This window comes from Wallemia ichthyophaga (genome assembly GCF_000400465.1).
Source record: "Wallemia ichthyophaga EXF-994 unplaced genomic scaffold scaffold14, whole genome shotgun sequence".
In the NCBI taxonomy this organism is placed as follows: Eukaryota; Fungi; Basidiomycota; class Wallemiomycetes; order Wallemiales; family Wallemiaceae; genus Wallemia; species Wallemia ichthyophaga.
In genome coordinates this window covers 280,605-298,346 of record NW_008806287.1, presented here as the reverse complement: position 1 = coordinate 298,346, position 17,742 = coordinate 280,605, and the positions used below count along the sequence as shown (strand labels likewise).

The following is a 17,742-nucleotide window of genomic DNA, read 5'->3' as shown; positions in this document are numbered from 1 at the left end:
ACGCGCAGCACGCTTTACACTTTACACTTTACACATAAATAGAAATTTACAATATCTTTCTCTTTTATCGTCTTTCTCTTTCTTCTCCCCTCTTCTGCCTCCCACTTACGTCTTCCAGCTTGGCCCTGAGGACGTGTTGCCTGTCTGCCAACTTGGTTTCGTTTCCCCATTAACCCCTGTCGCTCCTCCTGGCGACGTTGGCGAGTATGCAGGCGACGCTGGTGAATATGCAGGCGACGCCGGTGAATACGCTGGTGACGCCGGTGAGTAAGCTGGCGACGCTGGCGAGTACGCAGGCGATGCAGGTGAGTCTGTCTTTTGTCAGCTATCTCTACAATCTACAATCTCTTTCAACTCACATCCTGGACTGGCTGGACTGTACGCCGGTGATGCTGGTGAATCTGCTGCTGCGTTAGCAATCGCTCCATGTCTTAAACTTTCCTCTCACATTTAGGTGATGTCGGTGAGTATTGTGGTGACGTTGGTGAGTACTGTGGTGATGTTGGAGAGTACTTTGGCGATGTTGGCGAGTCTGCGAATTTGTCAGCTTCTATTCCTTCAGTTACTTTCCAGATCAACTTACATTTGGGAGAAGATGGACTGTATGCCGGACTAGCTGGGCTGTAGCGCGGCGATGTTGGACTATAGCTAGGCGACGCAGGCGAGTAAGTCGGACTAGATGGACTGAACTTTGGCGAGCTAGGACTATAAGAAGGCGAGCTAATCCCAACCATTGGACTTGAAGGTGAATACCCAGGTGAGGTTCCTCCCTGTGGTACCCAAGGAGACACAGCTCCTCCGACAGCTGGCGAGGTCGCTGGCACATATCCAGGGCTCGTCGGTGACCATGTAGGACTCGATGGTGAGTAACCTGGCGAAGTTGCCCCTCCCGTAACCAATGGCGATTGACCGTATCCCAAGTATTCCTTACTCGACTCATCTGAACCTGATGCGGCGATTGGAGAGAACAGTGCTGTATCATCTCCAATAATCTGCGCCTCGTATGAATTCTTCCCATGTGCATATGGCGTCATCTTGCCCTGCTCATCTATAACCATCGCTCCCTCTGCCATCTGCGCATTAAGGCGATGTGCTGGAAGTTTAGCATCGATAACTACATCCTTGAGCATATCGATGTCGAGTGTAACATCAAACGCTCCAGTGCCCATTGGTGCCATCTGTCCAAGAAGAACATTCTCAGCTATACCATGACAATCATCCTTCTCTCCAATTGCAGCTGCTTCGAGAAGAATTTCTACTGTTTCTTCAAACGAACAACGCATCAATGCTCCCGTGTCTGCACGGTTAATACCATGACGCGTAATAGCCATAAGTCTTCCTCTGTTAGTCATCAGATCGCACAATAGCGCCAGATGACGGTAGTTGACGTAAGAACCGTCAAATTCAATGACGTTACGCAACTCCTTCAAAATCGCATTACGCGCTGCTTCTATACCAAGCACCTCGAATATTTCTTGACAGTGGTTCGAGTACGTGCGCGTAGCATCCACATGCTTAACTGGGAGTACTTCAGAGAGGTTGACACCATCAGTCTCAAGAACCCATTCTTGCTGTCTTTCAAATCTACCACCCTCAGCTATCACCTCCTTCTTACGTTCGACAATGAACACCCTCGTTATACCCTCTATACCGCGCAATGAGATGTTTGATAACATGTTGTTCTCAATTTTCTTCAAGAAGACATCCTCAGATACACCATCATCTTCCTTAGTCGATGGATCATCTCCAACTATTCTAGCACGGATAATGAGCTTCTCTGCGGAATCTTCCGAATAGATGACGAATAAGTCGTTTTGGAACAGCGAAGCGATCTTCCCAGCAACAAAGTTCATCTCAAGACGTTTGTCTAACATCTTGGCTCTATCCAACTCCAACCGCAGTAGCCATGGCGACTGCTTGTCAATGTTCGCAGCTACCTCTTCGTCTGGAATGGCAAAGTATGCCTCGACGAAATCTCTATCCTCATCTACGATTGTTGTTGTAGGATCTGGGTCGTAAATAATTTCCGTAGCTGCTGTGATAGTCTTGAGTGTCGTGTGTTCTAACTCTGCCTGTACATTCTTCACAGCAACAACATCCCTTGAAGTCATCTCATCGAGGAATACAGTTAGAGATGGAGTTTTGATATTTGTAGCTACGTTAATAATTTCCTTTAGACGAGGTACACCAAGTGTGACATTCTTCGATGAAACACCAGCATAGTGGAATGTATTAAGTGTCATCTGCGTCGCAGGTTCACCAATCGACTGTGCTGCCAATGTACCACACATTTCACCCGGTGCTACGATAGACTGATTAAATCTAGTCTCTATCTCACCAATAACCCAATCGAACGCTTCTCTATTAAGACGGTGCTCCTCAATGATGAGTCTGACAGCCAACGAAGACCTGAGGAGAATAGCGAACAACATTGTGGCATTGTTCTGAGCCTCCTGACTCAACACATCCTTACCGCGAATGACAACTAGTCTACGGCAAAGTGCATGCACCTCATCCACCACTGACCCTGGATCCAGGTCTGAGGGTTGACGGCGGTCAATACGGAAGATCTGCTGCGCGTTTTGGATAGTACGACGTATGTTCAGTGGCAATGGGAGTGTAGAATCGCCTGGACGGAATTTAAAGATGAAGTCTCGAAGCATTACGCGATCATCGACGAGCTGCCTCCACTCCATATCCAACTTGGCTTGCAAGCCTTCGGTGGATTCCAACCCAACACGCAATGAGCCAGGCTTAAAGTCACGAGATGGGTCGGTGAGATCAATGCGGAACTTGCGGTCAAACTCCTCATCGCTAGCAGACATACCAACAAAGTGCTGCTTTTCCATAACAGATCCATCCATACCATCTTCACCGTAGGCAAATTGAAGAACGTCACCGAGAGAATTCCTCACTGTACCATCGTAGTGCACCATAATATCCTCCAACGCCTTAACTAAACGTCTTTGAACGTAACCGGTCTCAGCTGTCTTCACTGCTGTATCAATCAAACCTTCTCTACCAGCCATAGCGTGGAAGAAGAACTCGGATGGCGTCAATCCACGCAAATATGAGTTCTCGACGAATCCTCGTGACTCTGGACCGAAATCGTCCTTGGTAAAGTGAGGCAGTGTACGGTATCTGAAACCAAACGGGATACGTTTACCCTCGACGGACTGCTGACCGACACAAGCTGACATTTGAGAAATGTTAATGCTGTAGAGATTAGTGAGTGGGGTGCAAACCAACCAAATTAACACTCACAAAGAACCCTTGGAACCTGCAACAACCATTTGTTTAACGTTGTTGTCGTCTTTAAGGGACTTTTGTGCAGATTTACCGACTTGATCACGAGCCTGGTTCAGTTCCATATTGACAGAGGCTTCGAATGATTCACGAATAGTCATACCAGCTTGTGCCTCTAATTGATCAGATTCTGCAGATTGAATGATCCCCTTGACTTTGTCTTTAGCGTCGGAAATACGTTCAGTGATGTAAGCCATGGTAGACTTATCGGCGATAGTGTCCCCAATACCGATCGAGAAACCGTGGTGCAGCATCCAATAATTAACAACAACCTGCAGACCAGACAAGAAGTCCTTACAGACGATATGACCCTTCTCGCGGAAAATAACGTGTACCAAACCACCTTGAGATTTACCGACGGTGGATTTATCGATCGCACCGTACATGATGTTACCATCTTCGATACATACACCCGAATCATCTACTGGGGCTGAAGACTTGGCCTCATTCGACCTGAATACATTGATACCGCGTGGAATACACAGCGACAGTATTTGCTTACCCGACCACAGAGGCTTGGGTTTGAGTACTGCAGGCGTTGGTACTAAACCGTCCCATCCAGGAACCCACATTAGAATGTTAGCGACTTGTTTGCTATCGAGGAATGTGTCTCTGAGCGTCAACTTCCTCACACCACAGAGTGCATCTTGGACAATACCCATAACCGGAGAGTTGGCTTGAGGAGAGACAATCTGTCTAGTAACTGCTGCAATTTGGCTCATCTCTGCCCTCGTCTCTTCAGATTGAGGTACGTGCAAGTTCATTTCATCACCGTCGAAATCAGCATTATAGGGTGGAGTGACGGACAAATTCAGTCTGAAAGTAGAGTAAGGCATCAGCTTAACTCTGTGACACATCATAGACATTTTGTGCAGCGAAGGCTGTCTGTTGAAGAGGACAAAATCACCATCCTTCAAGTGTCGCTCGACGATCCAGCCGAATTGCAAGAAAGTATCGGCACGTCTGTTATAACGCAAATCTATACGTTCACCAGTGTCACGCACAACATACCGTGCACCAGGGTATTGGGTGGGACCATTCCTGACCAACTCCTGCAGATAAAGTAGGTTGTAAGGAGTGACGCGTTCAGGATAGGTGAGGGTACGGGCGATAGAGAATGGGACACCAACCTCGTCCAATTCGAGGTTAGGATCACCAGTGATGACGGTACGAGCTGAAAAATCTACACGTTTACCCATCAGGTTACCACGCAAACGACCCTCTTTACCCTTCAGACGAGCTCTTATGGATTTAATTGGACGACCTGATTTCTGCATTGCTTGTGGTATACCCGCTATGTCGTTGTCCATGTACGTAGCGACGTGAAATTGGACTAGCTGCTCATTTTCGCTGATAATGTGTACAGGAACACCTTCTGCCTCAAATCTACGAAGAGATGCGGTGTATTTGAGAATATCAGCAAGCTTGTAAGTAAGATCATCTTCAGAACGAGTTGCACCACCATCGACGGCAATGGAAGGACGGACGGGAGGAGGGGGAACTGGGAGTACGGTGATGATCATCCAGTCGGGACGAGCAAACTCAGCCGATAGACCCATATTGGTGATGTCGCTGTCTGAAATTTTCTTGAAAAGAGTATAAACCTCCGCAGCCGTGAGTTGACGCTTATCCTGCTGAGCTTTCGAGTCATCCTAAGGCAAATTAGTAAATTAGAGCTTGGAGTAGTAGAAGTAGCTGTAACGCACCTCCTCATCATTCTTTTGCTGCTTGTTGACAGCAAACAGCTTCAAAGCCTCCCTCCTAATTGCAGGCTGTAGACGACCACAGCCACCGTGGCCTGGCGGGAGATTTGCGGGATCCTCACCGTTCTCATTTGGCTCGTCTGGTTTACATACGTTTATCTTGGCGCAGTAGGCGTGAACAGACTCGAACCGCCTTTTTCCAACGGGAACGGTGCGTAGTATCTTAGCAAGTTCAGGATCGTTCTGGGTGGAAAGTGAGCAGAGGAGAGCGCTCTAAGCCGTCTCAACTCACCTCGTCCGCCAACAGTCTACCACAGTTAACACAGATGCTTTCAATGATTTTTTTGATCTTTGTCAAAAAGCCTGTGAATATGGGTTAGTTGACCTGCTTATAAAACAGAGAGACACGCACCAATGTGAAACGCAGGCTTTGCCAATTCAATATGGCCAAAGTGGCCTGGACACTCAGCCATACCCTCACCGCAAGTCTGGCACTTGAAATTTCTAAAGAAGACGCATTAGAGACTGTCTCTGGACTGTCTCGGCAGCGACTGCGACTGACCTGTCGATAGTACCCATACGCGGATCCATCAAGCCGCCTTGACGCGGTCTCCCTGTGCCTTCATCGATGACTTCAGGATGGACAATATGAGCGACGGATAGAGATTTCTAGGGCGTGATAAGCGTGGGAGATATCGAGAAAGAAATCCCATCTTACCATCTCTTCCGGGCTCATCAAACCAAATTGGACCTCTTTGATCCCTTTCACTGGGCTAAGAGGCGTGAGATGGTGCACACGCCTTTGCGAAATATACTAACGCAGCGCTGTGACTGAATTGATGTCCTAAACTCATTTATTAATTTTTGTCGCCAACGTGATGGCGTTAGTGGATCAAGGAGCTCAACGACCATCTCTGGAGGGTTTGTAGGTGGGGGAAGCGTGGGAGTAGATATTTGGCTGTGTGGTCATCTCACTGGCTATCACTGGCTATCTGTGGCCATCTCTCAATTCCCCATCTTCGCTTACCAACTGTGGCTACCTTAATAAACATAAAATCTAGTACAATATTAGCAGTTATTACAACAATTTCGAATATTACAATCAATCCTTTACCAGTCTTCCTCTTCTCCCGCGGCGATTGCCTCCAATTCCGCATACTGGTGGTCAATCGCACTCGACACGCTAGCCACGCGCTGCTCAGGTTTAAATGAGCTTCTTCTTGCTTTCTTTTTAGCTGCATTCGCTGCATTCTTCATCGCGCTGCTTCCCATTTTCATCTTGGGCCGTGGTTCCGGTTTCCCAAATATATCCTGTCCGGCAGCTGGCGACTCTGCCACCGATGATAACGCATATGGATACCGTGGCGGTGCTGCCTTATGTACCACCTTGGTCTTGGGCTTGATGGCTGAATTATGCGAGTGCGTGCTCTTAGTTATGCTATTAACCACTCCTTTGTTGCTTTCGTTGGAGTTGACGCGCATCCGCTTAGCTGATGGTGCAGGTGTCGTGCTCTCATTCGTCACTACCCTGCGTTTTCCGTTGCCGTTTGGTGCATTTGACCCTGCGGATGCAGTTGATGCATTCAGTGAGCTATTGGATGCCTTGCGAACCACGCCTGTAGTTGGTCCTGCTCCTGTTCCTGCTCCTACTGTCGGTTTACCACCCCGACGTCTATTCTCCTTCTCCTGCGCCACACTCTCGACACGGTCGCGCAGTGTTTGTGCAAAGTGTTCGTCGTTGATGAGAAACAGCCTTCCATTCTCGCTCTCCCACCCATCCAGCATTTCGAGGAGATCACTTTCTATCACTGGCTTCTTCGCCACGCGCTTGCGCATTTTCTCTTCGCGGATCAGGCGCCCGGGGTCGCGCGGTCCTCTGCCTAACAGACGAGAAACGTCACTCGCGCTTTCCTTGGAGTGGGGTGAGCGGGTTAGCGAGTGGTATAAACAACCCTACCTCCAACTGCTTCTCCTCAGATACCACTTGATGGTAAAGATGCACTTTAGTAAGTATCCGTCCTTTTGTATTCTTCTCCTCTTGCAGTGTTGACAGCATCTCCTCATGTTGGGCTAGACATTCGTCGTTGAATGAGTCTAAAAGTGGTGTTAGCTTTATTTGCCTAGGAAGTCCTCCACACACCATCCGTGAAAGCTGTAAAGTGTGCTCTCTCATTTGTTCCAATTTGAATAAAATCCCATAACTTCTCAATGTCAATTCTAATTCGCTGCACAAAGAGTGCCATATTCTCCCTCTTCAATTCGAGCATTCTGTTGAGCTCGTCGTGGTATGCTTCAATGACACTGAGTGTGCTTCCCATATTCGCATTGATGAACGCTTCTCTATCATCCTCGCTGATGTCGAGCTTGTCCCAGAGTGGACTGAGTTCGTCATAGAGTACTTGGATTTCATTCTCGCGTCGCAGCTTCTCCTGCTCGTACTCTTCCATAAGTGTTTCAGTATGTGCGAGAAGCGCATCAGTGGGTGTGAGCAGTTCAAGGACGGTGTCGAGTATGTTCTCGTCCTCCAGCTCCAGCAGCTTTGGTATTTGGGGATAGAACGTGTCTTGAAATTTGCATATCGACATGTCCTCACTTTGGGTGGGTTGGGGGAGCGGCTCGACTATTTCAATGAGACTATTCGTCAGTTCGACGAGTGTACCTTTAAGCACTTCTCGCCGACGATTGAGTTCAGTTTCTGCACGTGTTAAATTCATTTCTATACTCCGGAGACTGAACAAAGTCACATCATTGTACTTGCCGCTGTCTGGAGGTAGAGTAACGAGAGTATCACCGAGAATATCCTGCAGCTTCTTCAAGCGATTAGTGAGGTTGTTAAGCTTGTGGCTGCGCTGTTCGTATGTAGCTATATATCCGTCGTATTCTCTCTTCACTCTGTCGCGCCTGGCGAGTAAAGATTCTGTACCACCACTTAATCTGAATTTTGTAGTGCGCTTGCCCTCCTCACCCAGTGCAAGACGCAACTCATCAACTTCAGATATAAGGCCATCGCATTCTTTGGCTAAGTCTGCCGCGTCGCGCTGCCGCCTCCCGACGACGTCCTTGGCAGCAGAACGGGCCTCATCTACAAGTTTCTGTGTGAGTGCTTCAATATGCAAGCGTGCTTCGTGGAGATCCTGGGGTGTGCAGTTGGCATCGTTTCCAATTCGCTCGTGAAGCTCAGTCAGGATTTGTGAAGCTGGCTCTAGGAGAGCATTAATAAATGGCTCAAAGGAAGGTGGAGCTGCGTCTGGGTTGGCGTGTGCATTGGCGTCTGCATTGGTGTTTTCGTCTTCATCGTTGTGAGTGTAGTCGTCGTCGGCCTTCTCCACCACAAAATCTGGCTGCAACGGATCACTGCCTTTTATTTCCTCTTTATCTCGTTGCAACTGATAGCCTTTCTCAGCAGCCGGTGATGACATTACGCAAACAACACGCAAACGGAATAAACTCGACGCGTTTTTTTGGGAAAATATTTAAATATGCAGCAAAAGCATACATATTGGATATAATTTGTTTGTATTACACGCGTCACCTGCGTTTCTGCCTAATTTAACTGCAATCTACGTCATCAACTCAACCACCACCAAACGATTAGCAGATATGAAGATCCTAGGGCTTATTACACTGTGTTTTATGGCATATACACACGCCATTCGCATCGCTATTGTCGGCGCAGGCGCTGGTGGATCATCTGCAGCGTACTACCTTACAAAGGCGGCGAGGCAGAATGGAGATATTATCGATATAGATGTGTTTGAGAAGCGTTATCAGGCGGGTGGAAGTTAGTAGCTGTGTATTCATTTGTTACCCGCTCAATCTCCTATATACAGGATCAAGAACGGTGACGCCATACAACGACAGCAGCTACAGCCCCATTGAGCTGGGTGCTAGTATATTCGTCGGTGCCAATAAGGTGGCTAGCTGCTTAGCGGTGTACACACTCACTCACACTCTCACACCCACAGAACATGGTCAAGGCTGTGAGGGAATTCGACTACAATCTCGCTGATACCGATATTGGCTCATTCGGGATCTATGACGGCGACTCCTTTGTCTTCGAGTCGAGTGAGTGGACATATTGGAATTACGTCAAATTACTGTGGAGGTTGGTGTGTTTTTCCATTCAATAACACACTCTAAGTGTTAATGCCAATCAGATATGGATATACGGCACCTCGCACGGTACAAATACACGTGAGTGTGGTGCCCAGACAAACAATATACATCTCACACAACACAACCCAAAACAACGTAGGTCAAGCAAGCCATGGAAAAGTTCTTACAGCTTTACGATGCAAAATTTCTCCGCAACCACGGCCCTTGGGAGCACCCCAAAGACTTGGTAGCAGACTTGGGCCTTGATGGACTGGTCGAGGAGAGCGGTCTGACCCACTTCCATAACTCACGCTTCGCCAGCGAGGTGGTTGATGCAGCTACCCGTGTCAACTACGGGCAAAACATCGACTCCATCCATGCTCTCGGTGCACTCGTCAGCATGGCAGGCAATGATGGCATGGTAGGGGCTTTTTTACGTGCAGAGTGAAACAGTAGCTGAAAAACCTCTCTAATCTCGCAGGCAGTTGACGGCGGTAATTGGCGTGTGTTTCAGAGATTTCTAGAACACTCGAACGCTACTGTCTATTTCGGGTGTGAGGTTGGCGATATTCGCAGAACGAGCAGCGGGCTATGGCAGCTGTATTTAGGTGATGGCGAGCACGTTGAGCGTCTGTACGACTACGTTATATTCGCTACCCCCCTGCCTTTGTTTCGGGTACCGTACGTTGACCTGTACGTTACCCTGGTGGCGACGAACGCGTCGACATATGCGCGTGACGCTCTCAGGGGGTTGCCCAGCCACCCGCCAAGCATGATACTTACCACTGATGCGCTGGCAAGGCACACAGGAAAAACGAGTCAACTTGAGTTGAACAGTGTTAACTACGTGCAGCAGGCAAGAAAGGGTAGTAAGGACGACGATGTCGATGTCGATGACGAGTGGATAGTCAAGATCTTCTCAGAATCGCCATCCGCTTGGGGCGATCAAGACCTGCACGTGTTATTCGGGGGAAGTCAAAACGTAGGCTGGACCCACAGGCATGTGTTCAAGGCATATCCATATCTCCAGCCTGAGAATGCCAGCAGTCTTCCACCGTTCGAGGTAGACGACGGGGTGTTCTATATAAATGCTATGGGTGGGTTTGTCCAATTGATATTGTGTGATATTTTATGATGGCTGATGTCACCCGCCCACAGAGCCCGTCCTTTCGTACGTATGATGGGTATAGGAATAGGTACGCAATGCTATGCTGACATACTCCACACTCACAGCACGATGGAATCGGAAACGGTAGCTGCGCGGAATGTAATCGGTCTTCTGGGCGCCAAGCTCGGATATGGAAAGGGGTGGAAGGACGCGTGCACGACGAACGACGACGACTGGATTTGGATTGACTGCTGATTTATGACTCCGATAGCACAGCTTTCCCTAGCACAGGAACGCTTTTTTTTTTTAGTACTACCGCCCTTGTAACTGAGATAAATAGCCACGGAAGTAGCGCGTTTTTCGTCAAAAACCAACGATCACCACCGCTAAAAACACGATGCTGAACGTCGCGCTTATTTCACTCGCTACACTGGCAAGCACCCAGGCGCACATCTTCCCAACTGGAACGATGGGGCCCACAAACCCGATGCCGACGATGGAAACGGCCATCAATCAAGACTCGAACGCGCGACTCATGTCGCTAAACAGCGCGGATGACTTCTGCTTGTACGCGCCACCGAGCTACGGTGAGCCGATAGGTGAGTGGACACGAAACTCAGGCGGAGACGCAGGACAGCACGTGCTAACGACACGACAGGCAACGTTGAAGCAGAGGTAGTAGCGTGGTGCACGAAACCACGCAACAACGCGCGTTTGATTCCCGACGGGACTATAACAAGTGTACACTACCAGAAGACACCAGCCTTCGTGCAGATCACAGCGCAGGGTGACTTCACCAAGGTGAATGTCCTCGATGGTGACGCGGGTGGTGAGCTCGACCCTCACGGCGCAACGGGCGAGGGAAACCCCGTTGGGGGCAATGTCACAGCCGTGCTCGATGGTCAGGAGCAGTCGTATGAGGAGTGGATGAGTTTCATCTCGAGCGATATATTCTGCGCACGCGTCTGCACCAATGAGCCAGTAGACGGATGGAACACGGCCACATGGTGCGAGCACAAGCTGGACGAGATGGGTTGTGGATTCGTGATGCCAATGGAGGGAGCCTACAACGAGGGCGAGTTTGAAAACTGCGACGCTGATGCTGGATTCCCTCCAGGCGTTTATCCACAGGATGACGGCAGCTACTCTACTTTCAGACAGCACTACGAGGGTAGCTACACAGGTGGAGACGGCTCGGTGACTTCATACACTGTTGGCACTACAGTCACTCCATCAGGCCCAGCTACCACACCAGCTGTGTCCAACTGCTCACCCGCTCCATCCCCTTCGAATGGCATCGATATCTCAACCCCAAGCGTTAACTACATGGCCGCTCCAACTCCAGTAGCATTGAACGACGTTCGCTACGACTTATACCTCCACGCAGCTGGTGGTGCGCAATGCCTTGGTTTGGGCAGTGAGCCCGCCAACAATGCTCCTCTCGCTGCCGTCGACTGCGAAGATGCTCCAAAGTGGTCTATCAGACGCGGTGGTCCATCTCTCATCAGATTCGGTCCAGACAACAATTACTGCATCGACGCAGGCAACAACGAGGGCAAGATCTACACGTGCTACGACAACCAACCTAACCAACAACTCTACTTCACGGATGACGATAGAATCGCTCACGATGGTGGTCTTTGTCTCAACGACAACTACGGTTATATCAGCTTCGAGCGTTGCACTGATAACAACCAAGGACAGGTCTTTAGCGCGTAAATTACGCGTGATTAGTGTCGATTTCTACCGTGCACTTTGAGTGAAACCGTGCTTTTTAATCCGGCTAACAACCCATTTAATCATCTTTTATACACTAGGGTTCCTTTGAGGACAATAATTTTAATGCATAATGGACAATTGTTGATTTGAGAGTGTGTAAGCGTGTACAAGGTGTGCAAGATATGCAAGGTATAACATAATGCATTATATATCAGAAAACTGTTCAATCTCCTCATCGACATCGTAGACGTTGTCGTGTTCAACAAGATCAACAGCTCCTAGGGCATCTTTAAGGGAAAGCCATTTATCCGACTGGGTGGCGGTATTAGTGTGTGGTTGACGTAAAGTATGGGCGTTGTCCTCTTCCAGATCCAGATCGGTCTCGTATTCATTCTCGCCTAGGATATCCGCCGTAAGGGAATCGAAGCGTTTATCGCCGTACGCGAGCCAGCTGTTTAGAGACGGCTCCACGCTTGTGACTGGCCAGATTTGCTTGAGCATAGGCAGGACATCTACCTCGACAGCGTGTAAATCAGCCTGTCCCGCGAGTGTGACAGACTGCCTGGCGACGTCGCGTACCCTCTCTGCACGCTCTCTGTGAACCTGTCGCGCGAGGAAATGGGCCGGTTTGCGCATCTTCTGGCTGCGCTTGAGGGATGGTGTCGGGAGGGTGTCGAGGGTGGCTCGCACGGCGTATTCAAATGTGTTGGAGAGTGCGAGTGAGCTCGAGTTGGAAGATGAGGTGTTGTTCGAGAGTGAGGATGAAAACGAGTGTGAGCCCATGCTGTCCGCCGCAGATAGTGCCTCTGCTACATTCTCCGCCTGGTCACAGTCTGCGCAGTATGCGGGGTAGTTATGTGCGAGGAAGAGGAGGAAAGTGTCTACATCGACGGGTATATCCTGGTAGAGGGCGGTGGGGTTGACGTGAGAGCGTGGCTTGCTGCGATTGTGCATGTGCAAGGGTATAGGCAAGGTGGCGGGCATGTGCTCACACTCACACTCATATTCACTCAACCCATCGTCAAAGCCATGCCGCTTGTTGCGCAGAACTTTAGCCAGCGAGTGGAATAGATTGAGCGAGGTCTCTCGTCGGGCTAGCGTCGATAGCGACGCGTGCATCTCTGAACGCGTGCCGTCGCTCATGCTCATGCTTACATGGTTTTTGCGTCGGCGTTTACCCTCACTCTTATTTCCACTCACACCCTTACTCCCACCACCCCCAGGCAGAGCACACTGTGAGAGCATCTGGAGCGTGTTCACAGCTGAACGTATATCGCCATTGCTAGATTCTACGACGAGATGGAGAGCTTCGTCGTGCGGGCGCTGATAGCGGGTGGTGGAGTCTGCTCCCACTTGCGTGCAGCGTGCGTGCCTCTCGAGCAAAGCACTGAGGGACTTGGTGAGGAAGGTCCTAGCGAGTGGATTAAAGTGAACAGTCTGGCAGTAAGGGCCGTCGAGGATATCGGTTGGGACGACTAAACGCGCGTCTATGACCTGTTTGGGGGTGCCGAGCGAAGGACCTACGTCATCCGCACTCCCGCCCGTGCCTCGTGTGCCGGTGTCTGAGACAATTATAACGAGGGGTGTGTTGCGTGTTTGCGCAGCGAGGCAGTGTGTGCGCAACGCCTGGTGTGTAGCTTCGCGCGTGTGCGTTTCGAGCACGTTCGGGAGATCTTCGACGAGGATAAGCTGGTGTGATGGGTGTGATTTTCTACTTGTGCTGTTGAAGGAGAGTGGGCGGTATGTAGCAGCCTTACCCAGATACGTTGCAAAATGTTTACTGGGTGCAACCCCACAACCATACTCGTCGCCCGGGAAGCGGTAGGTGGAGCTGTTGAGGTACTCCTCTACACCAAGACCCATGTCTTGGGCTAGCAACTTGACGGTGGTGGACTTGCCGCAGCCAGCTGTACCAGTGAGGACGAGTACTTTCCTGTATTTGCTAGTGCGCGTGTCACTCGTCGCTTCTGCGAGCCAGCGACGGATATCGGCCACCTTGCGTGTGTGGACTGCGAGCTGGTCGAGGGAAGTGGGAGCGTAAGCATCTGACCAGAGCGAGGCGTGGGTGTGGCTGCCGCTGATACTGCCACTGCGACTGCCGTTACCACTGCCACCGCCACTGCCGCCACTGCCACCACCGCCACCAAACTCCTCATCAACCATCGTAGACTTTACAGAGAGACTTCTGCTGGAATTTGCCGTCTGTGGCTTGAGGAAGCTGGTGATGGACGCGTTGTTCTCACCGCCGAAAGATAGCGGTCGTGTGCCACCAAGGCTGGAGCTGGAGGCAGTACTCCCAGTGCGTTTACTCGAAGCGCGAGTTCTCGGAGGCATTTGAGTAAATAAGGAATATTTATCTAGTATTTTTATCTCTTGGACGTGAACAGTGAACAATATAATGGACACAGGTACAGAGGATATAGACATCTACGGCGAGGCTGGAGATATATACGGTGGACTAGAAGACGCGAAGCCCGGTGTATTTGAAGATAATCCAGCGGCAGACAGCAGTAGCACGAGCAACGAGCAGCAGCAGCAGCAGGTGCAGGTGCAGGTGCAGGTGGAAGAGGAGCTTCGCGAGCAAGAGAGGAAGCAAGCGCGTGCAGATGCGCAGAAGGAGATACTGCCCACCGTCATCACCAGCACGCCTGTCTTCCGCTCAGAGGCGCTCCCCTACAACTACAAGCCAGGCGCAGCACTCATGTTCAACGAGCTGCACTGGCACACGAAAGACGAGGATCTGATGGCTGCGTTGGATGATCTCGGTTTCCGTATCCGTTACCAGGATATCGCATTCGCGGAACACAAAGTCAACGGGAAGAGCAAGGGCACCGCATATGTGGAGGTGCCCTCACGCGACGCGGCAGAATTGATCAAGAGGTGGTTCGATACGCACGACTTTCAGGATAAACGCATGCAGGTCCAGCACACACAATGCGTTAATGGAAACCCATTCAAAACCATTCCTAAAGAGAACAGCGGAAAAAACGCTAACCTGGCTTATCAGAATCAACAGCTGTCGAGAGGCTCTTATAGACCTAGAGGTACTTCCCGCCCACCGCCTTCTGGTCCCGCGCACCACAATCACCATAACAGCAAACCGCCGGGAATGATGGGTATGCCTAATATGATGGGAATGCCTATGAACCCCGCTATGATGCAGCAGATGATGATGGGCGGTAGACCTCCCCTCCCTCATATGAGCAGCGGTGGTGGCAGTGGTCATCGTAGTCCCCCTGCTGAAGATCCCCGATTGGCAAAGAGATCAAGGCAGCATTGATGGATAGTACGTGTTCAGAATTATGTTATACAGTCTACAATATTTATGCAATTTTCATGTGTATTTGAAAAACGTTGCCCAGTCTTCCGAATTGGGGTTGTATGTCGAGTTTGGAAGCATCGACCAGAGATCCTGCTCTCGTTGAGGTGCTGGAAACATGTCATCGAGTAGATAGTGTGGGTAGGCAGAGTATCCATCGTAGGTTGGTGTGTTTGTGTAAGGTGGAATGCGGTCCATCTCGAGCATGTTATACTCACTATGCAATCCCGCAAGTGAGTGTGGGTGTGGTTGTGATTGAGTTTGTATTTGTGGTTGTGGTTGTATTTGTAATTGTACTTGTGCTTTTGTCTGCGCCTCCGAGTAAGCTTCCAACTGGATCGGGTCAAACTCGAACCCGCCACATGCAGGACTTGCAGTGGGTGGAGTTGGCGTGGGGTAAAAGTTGTGATTAGCAAGGTCATTTGTGCAAATGGGAAGGCTAGCTAGGTTGTGGTAATTAGGGCTAGGGTGGTTGGCGTGGTTGATTGTGTTTCCATGCCCACCCCGCGCACCCTGCCCAAAGTGACTAGGTTTCTTGGCAATCTTCCGCCGTTGCTTCCCATCGCCTTCGCCAGTGCCAGTGCTAGTGGTGGTCGATGGGCTGACACTCGCAGAGCAATCACCACGCCCAGCATCCTTTGCATCTCCAGCGTTAACGGGGATAGAATCAATCCTGCTCCTGAGTTTGCGCAGCACGTCGTGCGCTCTGCCTGCATGTAAGTGGCGGTCTTCTAGTTTACGCACGACGGCGATGCCCATATCGATGTCTTTCATTTCGGGTGTGTGATGGTGTGGGTTTGTGTTCGAGTTTATGTTCGAATGTGTTTCGCCATTCCGTCTACCCTCGCACGCAGACACGATGAGAATAACGGAGGAGGTGAAGCTGCCCATGCCTATCCAGCTATCCATATACAGCACGTCATTACTGCGTGTCTGGAGGTGATCGAGAACGTGAATGCAGGATCTCGCCGCATTCGTGCAGATAGCGAGACTGGGATAGCTAAGCGGGGAGGGGCGTCTAGGAGTAGCTATGAAGGGGCGATGAATGTATATCTGCACTACGTAATAGGTAGTCTGGAGGATGCACATGTAGTTGAAAGTGAGCGAATCCGTGCAGCTAGCATCCCAGCTCAGCTCTGGGGGCATATCGTCTAGCCATTTGTGCAGTTTAGAGTCGAGCGCTGCGACATCCATCAGCGTTCGCTGCGCTTCGGAGAGCCCACCTCCTCCCGCTCCACCACTACCTGGCCGCCGACGCTTGTTGACGACGTACACTGTTCGCAGCACCTCGCCGAGTATCGCGACTAGCGCAATGAGCTTGTTGAAATGTAGTACACTCAGTTGCATGGAAGTGTCCATCTCGTCGGGGAGCACTGATGGCTCGTCTACGTCGATGTCCTCGTCGTGTAGTGTGCTCGGCCGCCCTAACATCGCTGAGAGCTGCTTGTCGAGTATGTACAAACACCAGAACGCTCGCTTGCGTAGCTCGTCGTGCAGTCCATCACCCTGCGGTCTCTTTCGGTGGAAACCTATGTCCTGTGTTGTGGTATTAGTGGCGCTTATCATTGTGACTCATCATTAAACTCACTTGGGCTAACACCAACCCTATACTGGATATTGCCCAGCAGGCAGGACTAAATGGACCACCTTGCAAATACACAATCATGAGAATAATCAGTTGGAGGTCTTGTAGTGTGGCTGCAGTCAATAGAAATCTGCGACAGTGAGTCTTGAACTTGATGAAAAAGGAGTTGCCGGCAAATCGCCAGTTCTTGACATTTCCCTGCTCATCCTTGTCGTCGTCGGGGACAACTCTGGGGTCATTCGAATACCTCGAGGCAGTGGCACAAAGGAGGAAGACGATGGCACCGAATTTGGGGTCGTGGGTGTTGTTTTGTAGGTTATAAAGAAAAGAGGACTTGTGGAGGACAGGGAAGTAGACGTTGAGGCGATCAAAGAAGATATTTGCGAGGTGGAGGAGGAGATCGTCGGGAGGAAGCTCGTCAGGGGAGTACGGGAGAGGTGCGGGATCGTTCCCCTCTTCAATAGACCACTCCCTGTCCTTCCAAAACTCGGGTCTGCGGTCTGTGTCCATGATGTCATAGTTGTTGTGGCTGTATTCATCAAGGGCAGCCATCAAGTAGACAGAGCTTGATTTACCAATGTAGCGAGTATTGTCTTTACATTGATGAGAGATGGATATCTGTTGCATTCGTTCTTCTAAATGGTCGGATGAGGAGGAAGAGGATGGAGAGGGAAGGGAGTTTAAGTTGGTGTTTTCTAATTTAAGTGCAGGTAATTGAATTCTATTCTTATTCCACCTCGAGGTATCAGATTCACAGCCAGATTCAAATGAATCGCGATTAATTGGTGGACCAACTTGAGAATTCAAATCGAAACCAGGCAACATTCTATTAAACAGCAATTCTAGCCTAAGGTTTCTATTCTCAAGTGATTCTATATATCCTTTTGGGGGTCCTTTCCTCTTAGCT

General features: G+C 50.0%; 7 protein-coding genes across 7 annotated transcripts; 3 read left to right on the top strand and 4 right to left on the bottom strand.

The window, feature by feature from the left end:
* Positions 1–105: 105 nt before the first annotated feature.
* On the bottom strand, positions 106–5,863 carry J056_001306 (DNA-directed RNA polymerase II subunit rpb1; the record flags this gene model as incomplete). Its single annotated transcript, XM_009270866.1, has 11 exons — positions 106–311; positions 360–401; positions 449–532; positions 584–3,216; positions 3,265–4,958; positions 5,013–5,252; positions 5,302–5,372; positions 5,422–5,513; positions 5,572–5,678; positions 5,728–5,782; positions 5,829–5,863. The coding sequence occupies 11 exons, from the start codon at positions 5,861–5,863 to the stop codon at positions 106–108; spliced, it is 5,259 nt and encodes a 1,752-aa protein (XP_009269141.1).
* Positions 5,864–6,119: 256 nt separating this feature from the next.
* On the bottom strand, positions 6,120–8,428 carry J056_001305 (Anaphase spindle elongation protein 1; the record flags this gene model as incomplete). The annotated part of the gene is made up of 3 exons (XM_009270865.1): positions 6,120–6,920; positions 6,967–7,103; positions 7,150–8,428. The coding sequence occupies 3 exons, from the start codon at positions 8,426–8,428 to the stop codon at positions 6,120–6,122; spliced, it is 2,217 nt and encodes a 738-aa protein (XP_009269140.1).
* A 214-nt stretch (positions 8,429–8,642) lies between these two features.
* On the top strand, positions 8,643–10,467 carry J056_001304 (Prenylcysteine oxidase; the record flags this gene model as incomplete). The annotated part of the gene is made up of 8 exons (XM_009270864.1): positions 8,643–8,790; positions 8,840–8,922; positions 8,975–9,114; positions 9,167–9,203; positions 9,265–9,525; positions 9,586–10,201; positions 10,263–10,275; positions 10,338–10,467. 8 exons carry the CDS (start codon positions 8,643–8,645, stop codon positions 10,465–10,467), a joined length of 1,428 nt encoding a protein of 475 aa, XP_009269139.1.
* Positions 10,468–10,609: 142 nt separating this feature from the next.
* Positions 10,610–11,931, top strand: J056_001303 (uncharacterized protein; the record flags this gene model as incomplete). The annotated part of the gene is made up of 2 exons (XM_009270863.1): positions 10,610–10,811; positions 10,871–11,931. The coding sequence occupies 2 exons, from the start codon at positions 10,610–10,612 to the stop codon at positions 11,929–11,931; spliced, it is 1,263 nt and encodes a 420-aa protein (XP_009269138.1).
* Positions 11,932–12,135: 204 nt separating this feature from the next.
* J056_001302 (Cell cycle checkpoint protein RAD17) lies at positions 12,136–14,265 on the bottom strand (the record flags this gene model as incomplete). The annotated part of the gene is made up of 1 exon (XM_009270862.1): positions 12,136–14,265. One exon carries the CDS (start codon positions 14,263–14,265, stop codon positions 12,136–12,138), a length of 2,130 nt encoding a protein of 709 aa, XP_009269137.1.
* A 64-nt stretch (positions 14,266–14,329) lies between these two features.
* Positions 14,330–15,211, top strand: J056_001301 (uncharacterized protein; the record flags this gene model as incomplete). Its single annotated transcript, XM_009270861.1, has 1 exon — positions 14,330–15,211. One exon carries the CDS (start codon positions 14,330–14,332, stop codon positions 15,209–15,211), a length of 882 nt encoding a protein of 293 aa, XP_009269136.1.
* Positions 15,212–15,265: 54 nt separating this feature from the next.
* Positions 15,266–17,660, bottom strand: J056_001300 (Activator of stress s 1; the record flags this gene model as incomplete). The annotated part of the gene is made up of 2 exons (XM_009270860.1): positions 15,266–16,786; positions 16,839–17,660. The coding sequence occupies 2 exons, from the start codon at positions 17,658–17,660 to the stop codon at positions 15,266–15,268; spliced, it is 2,343 nt and encodes a 780-aa protein (XP_009269135.1).
* Between the last annotated feature and the right edge of the window lie 82 nt (positions 17,661–17,742).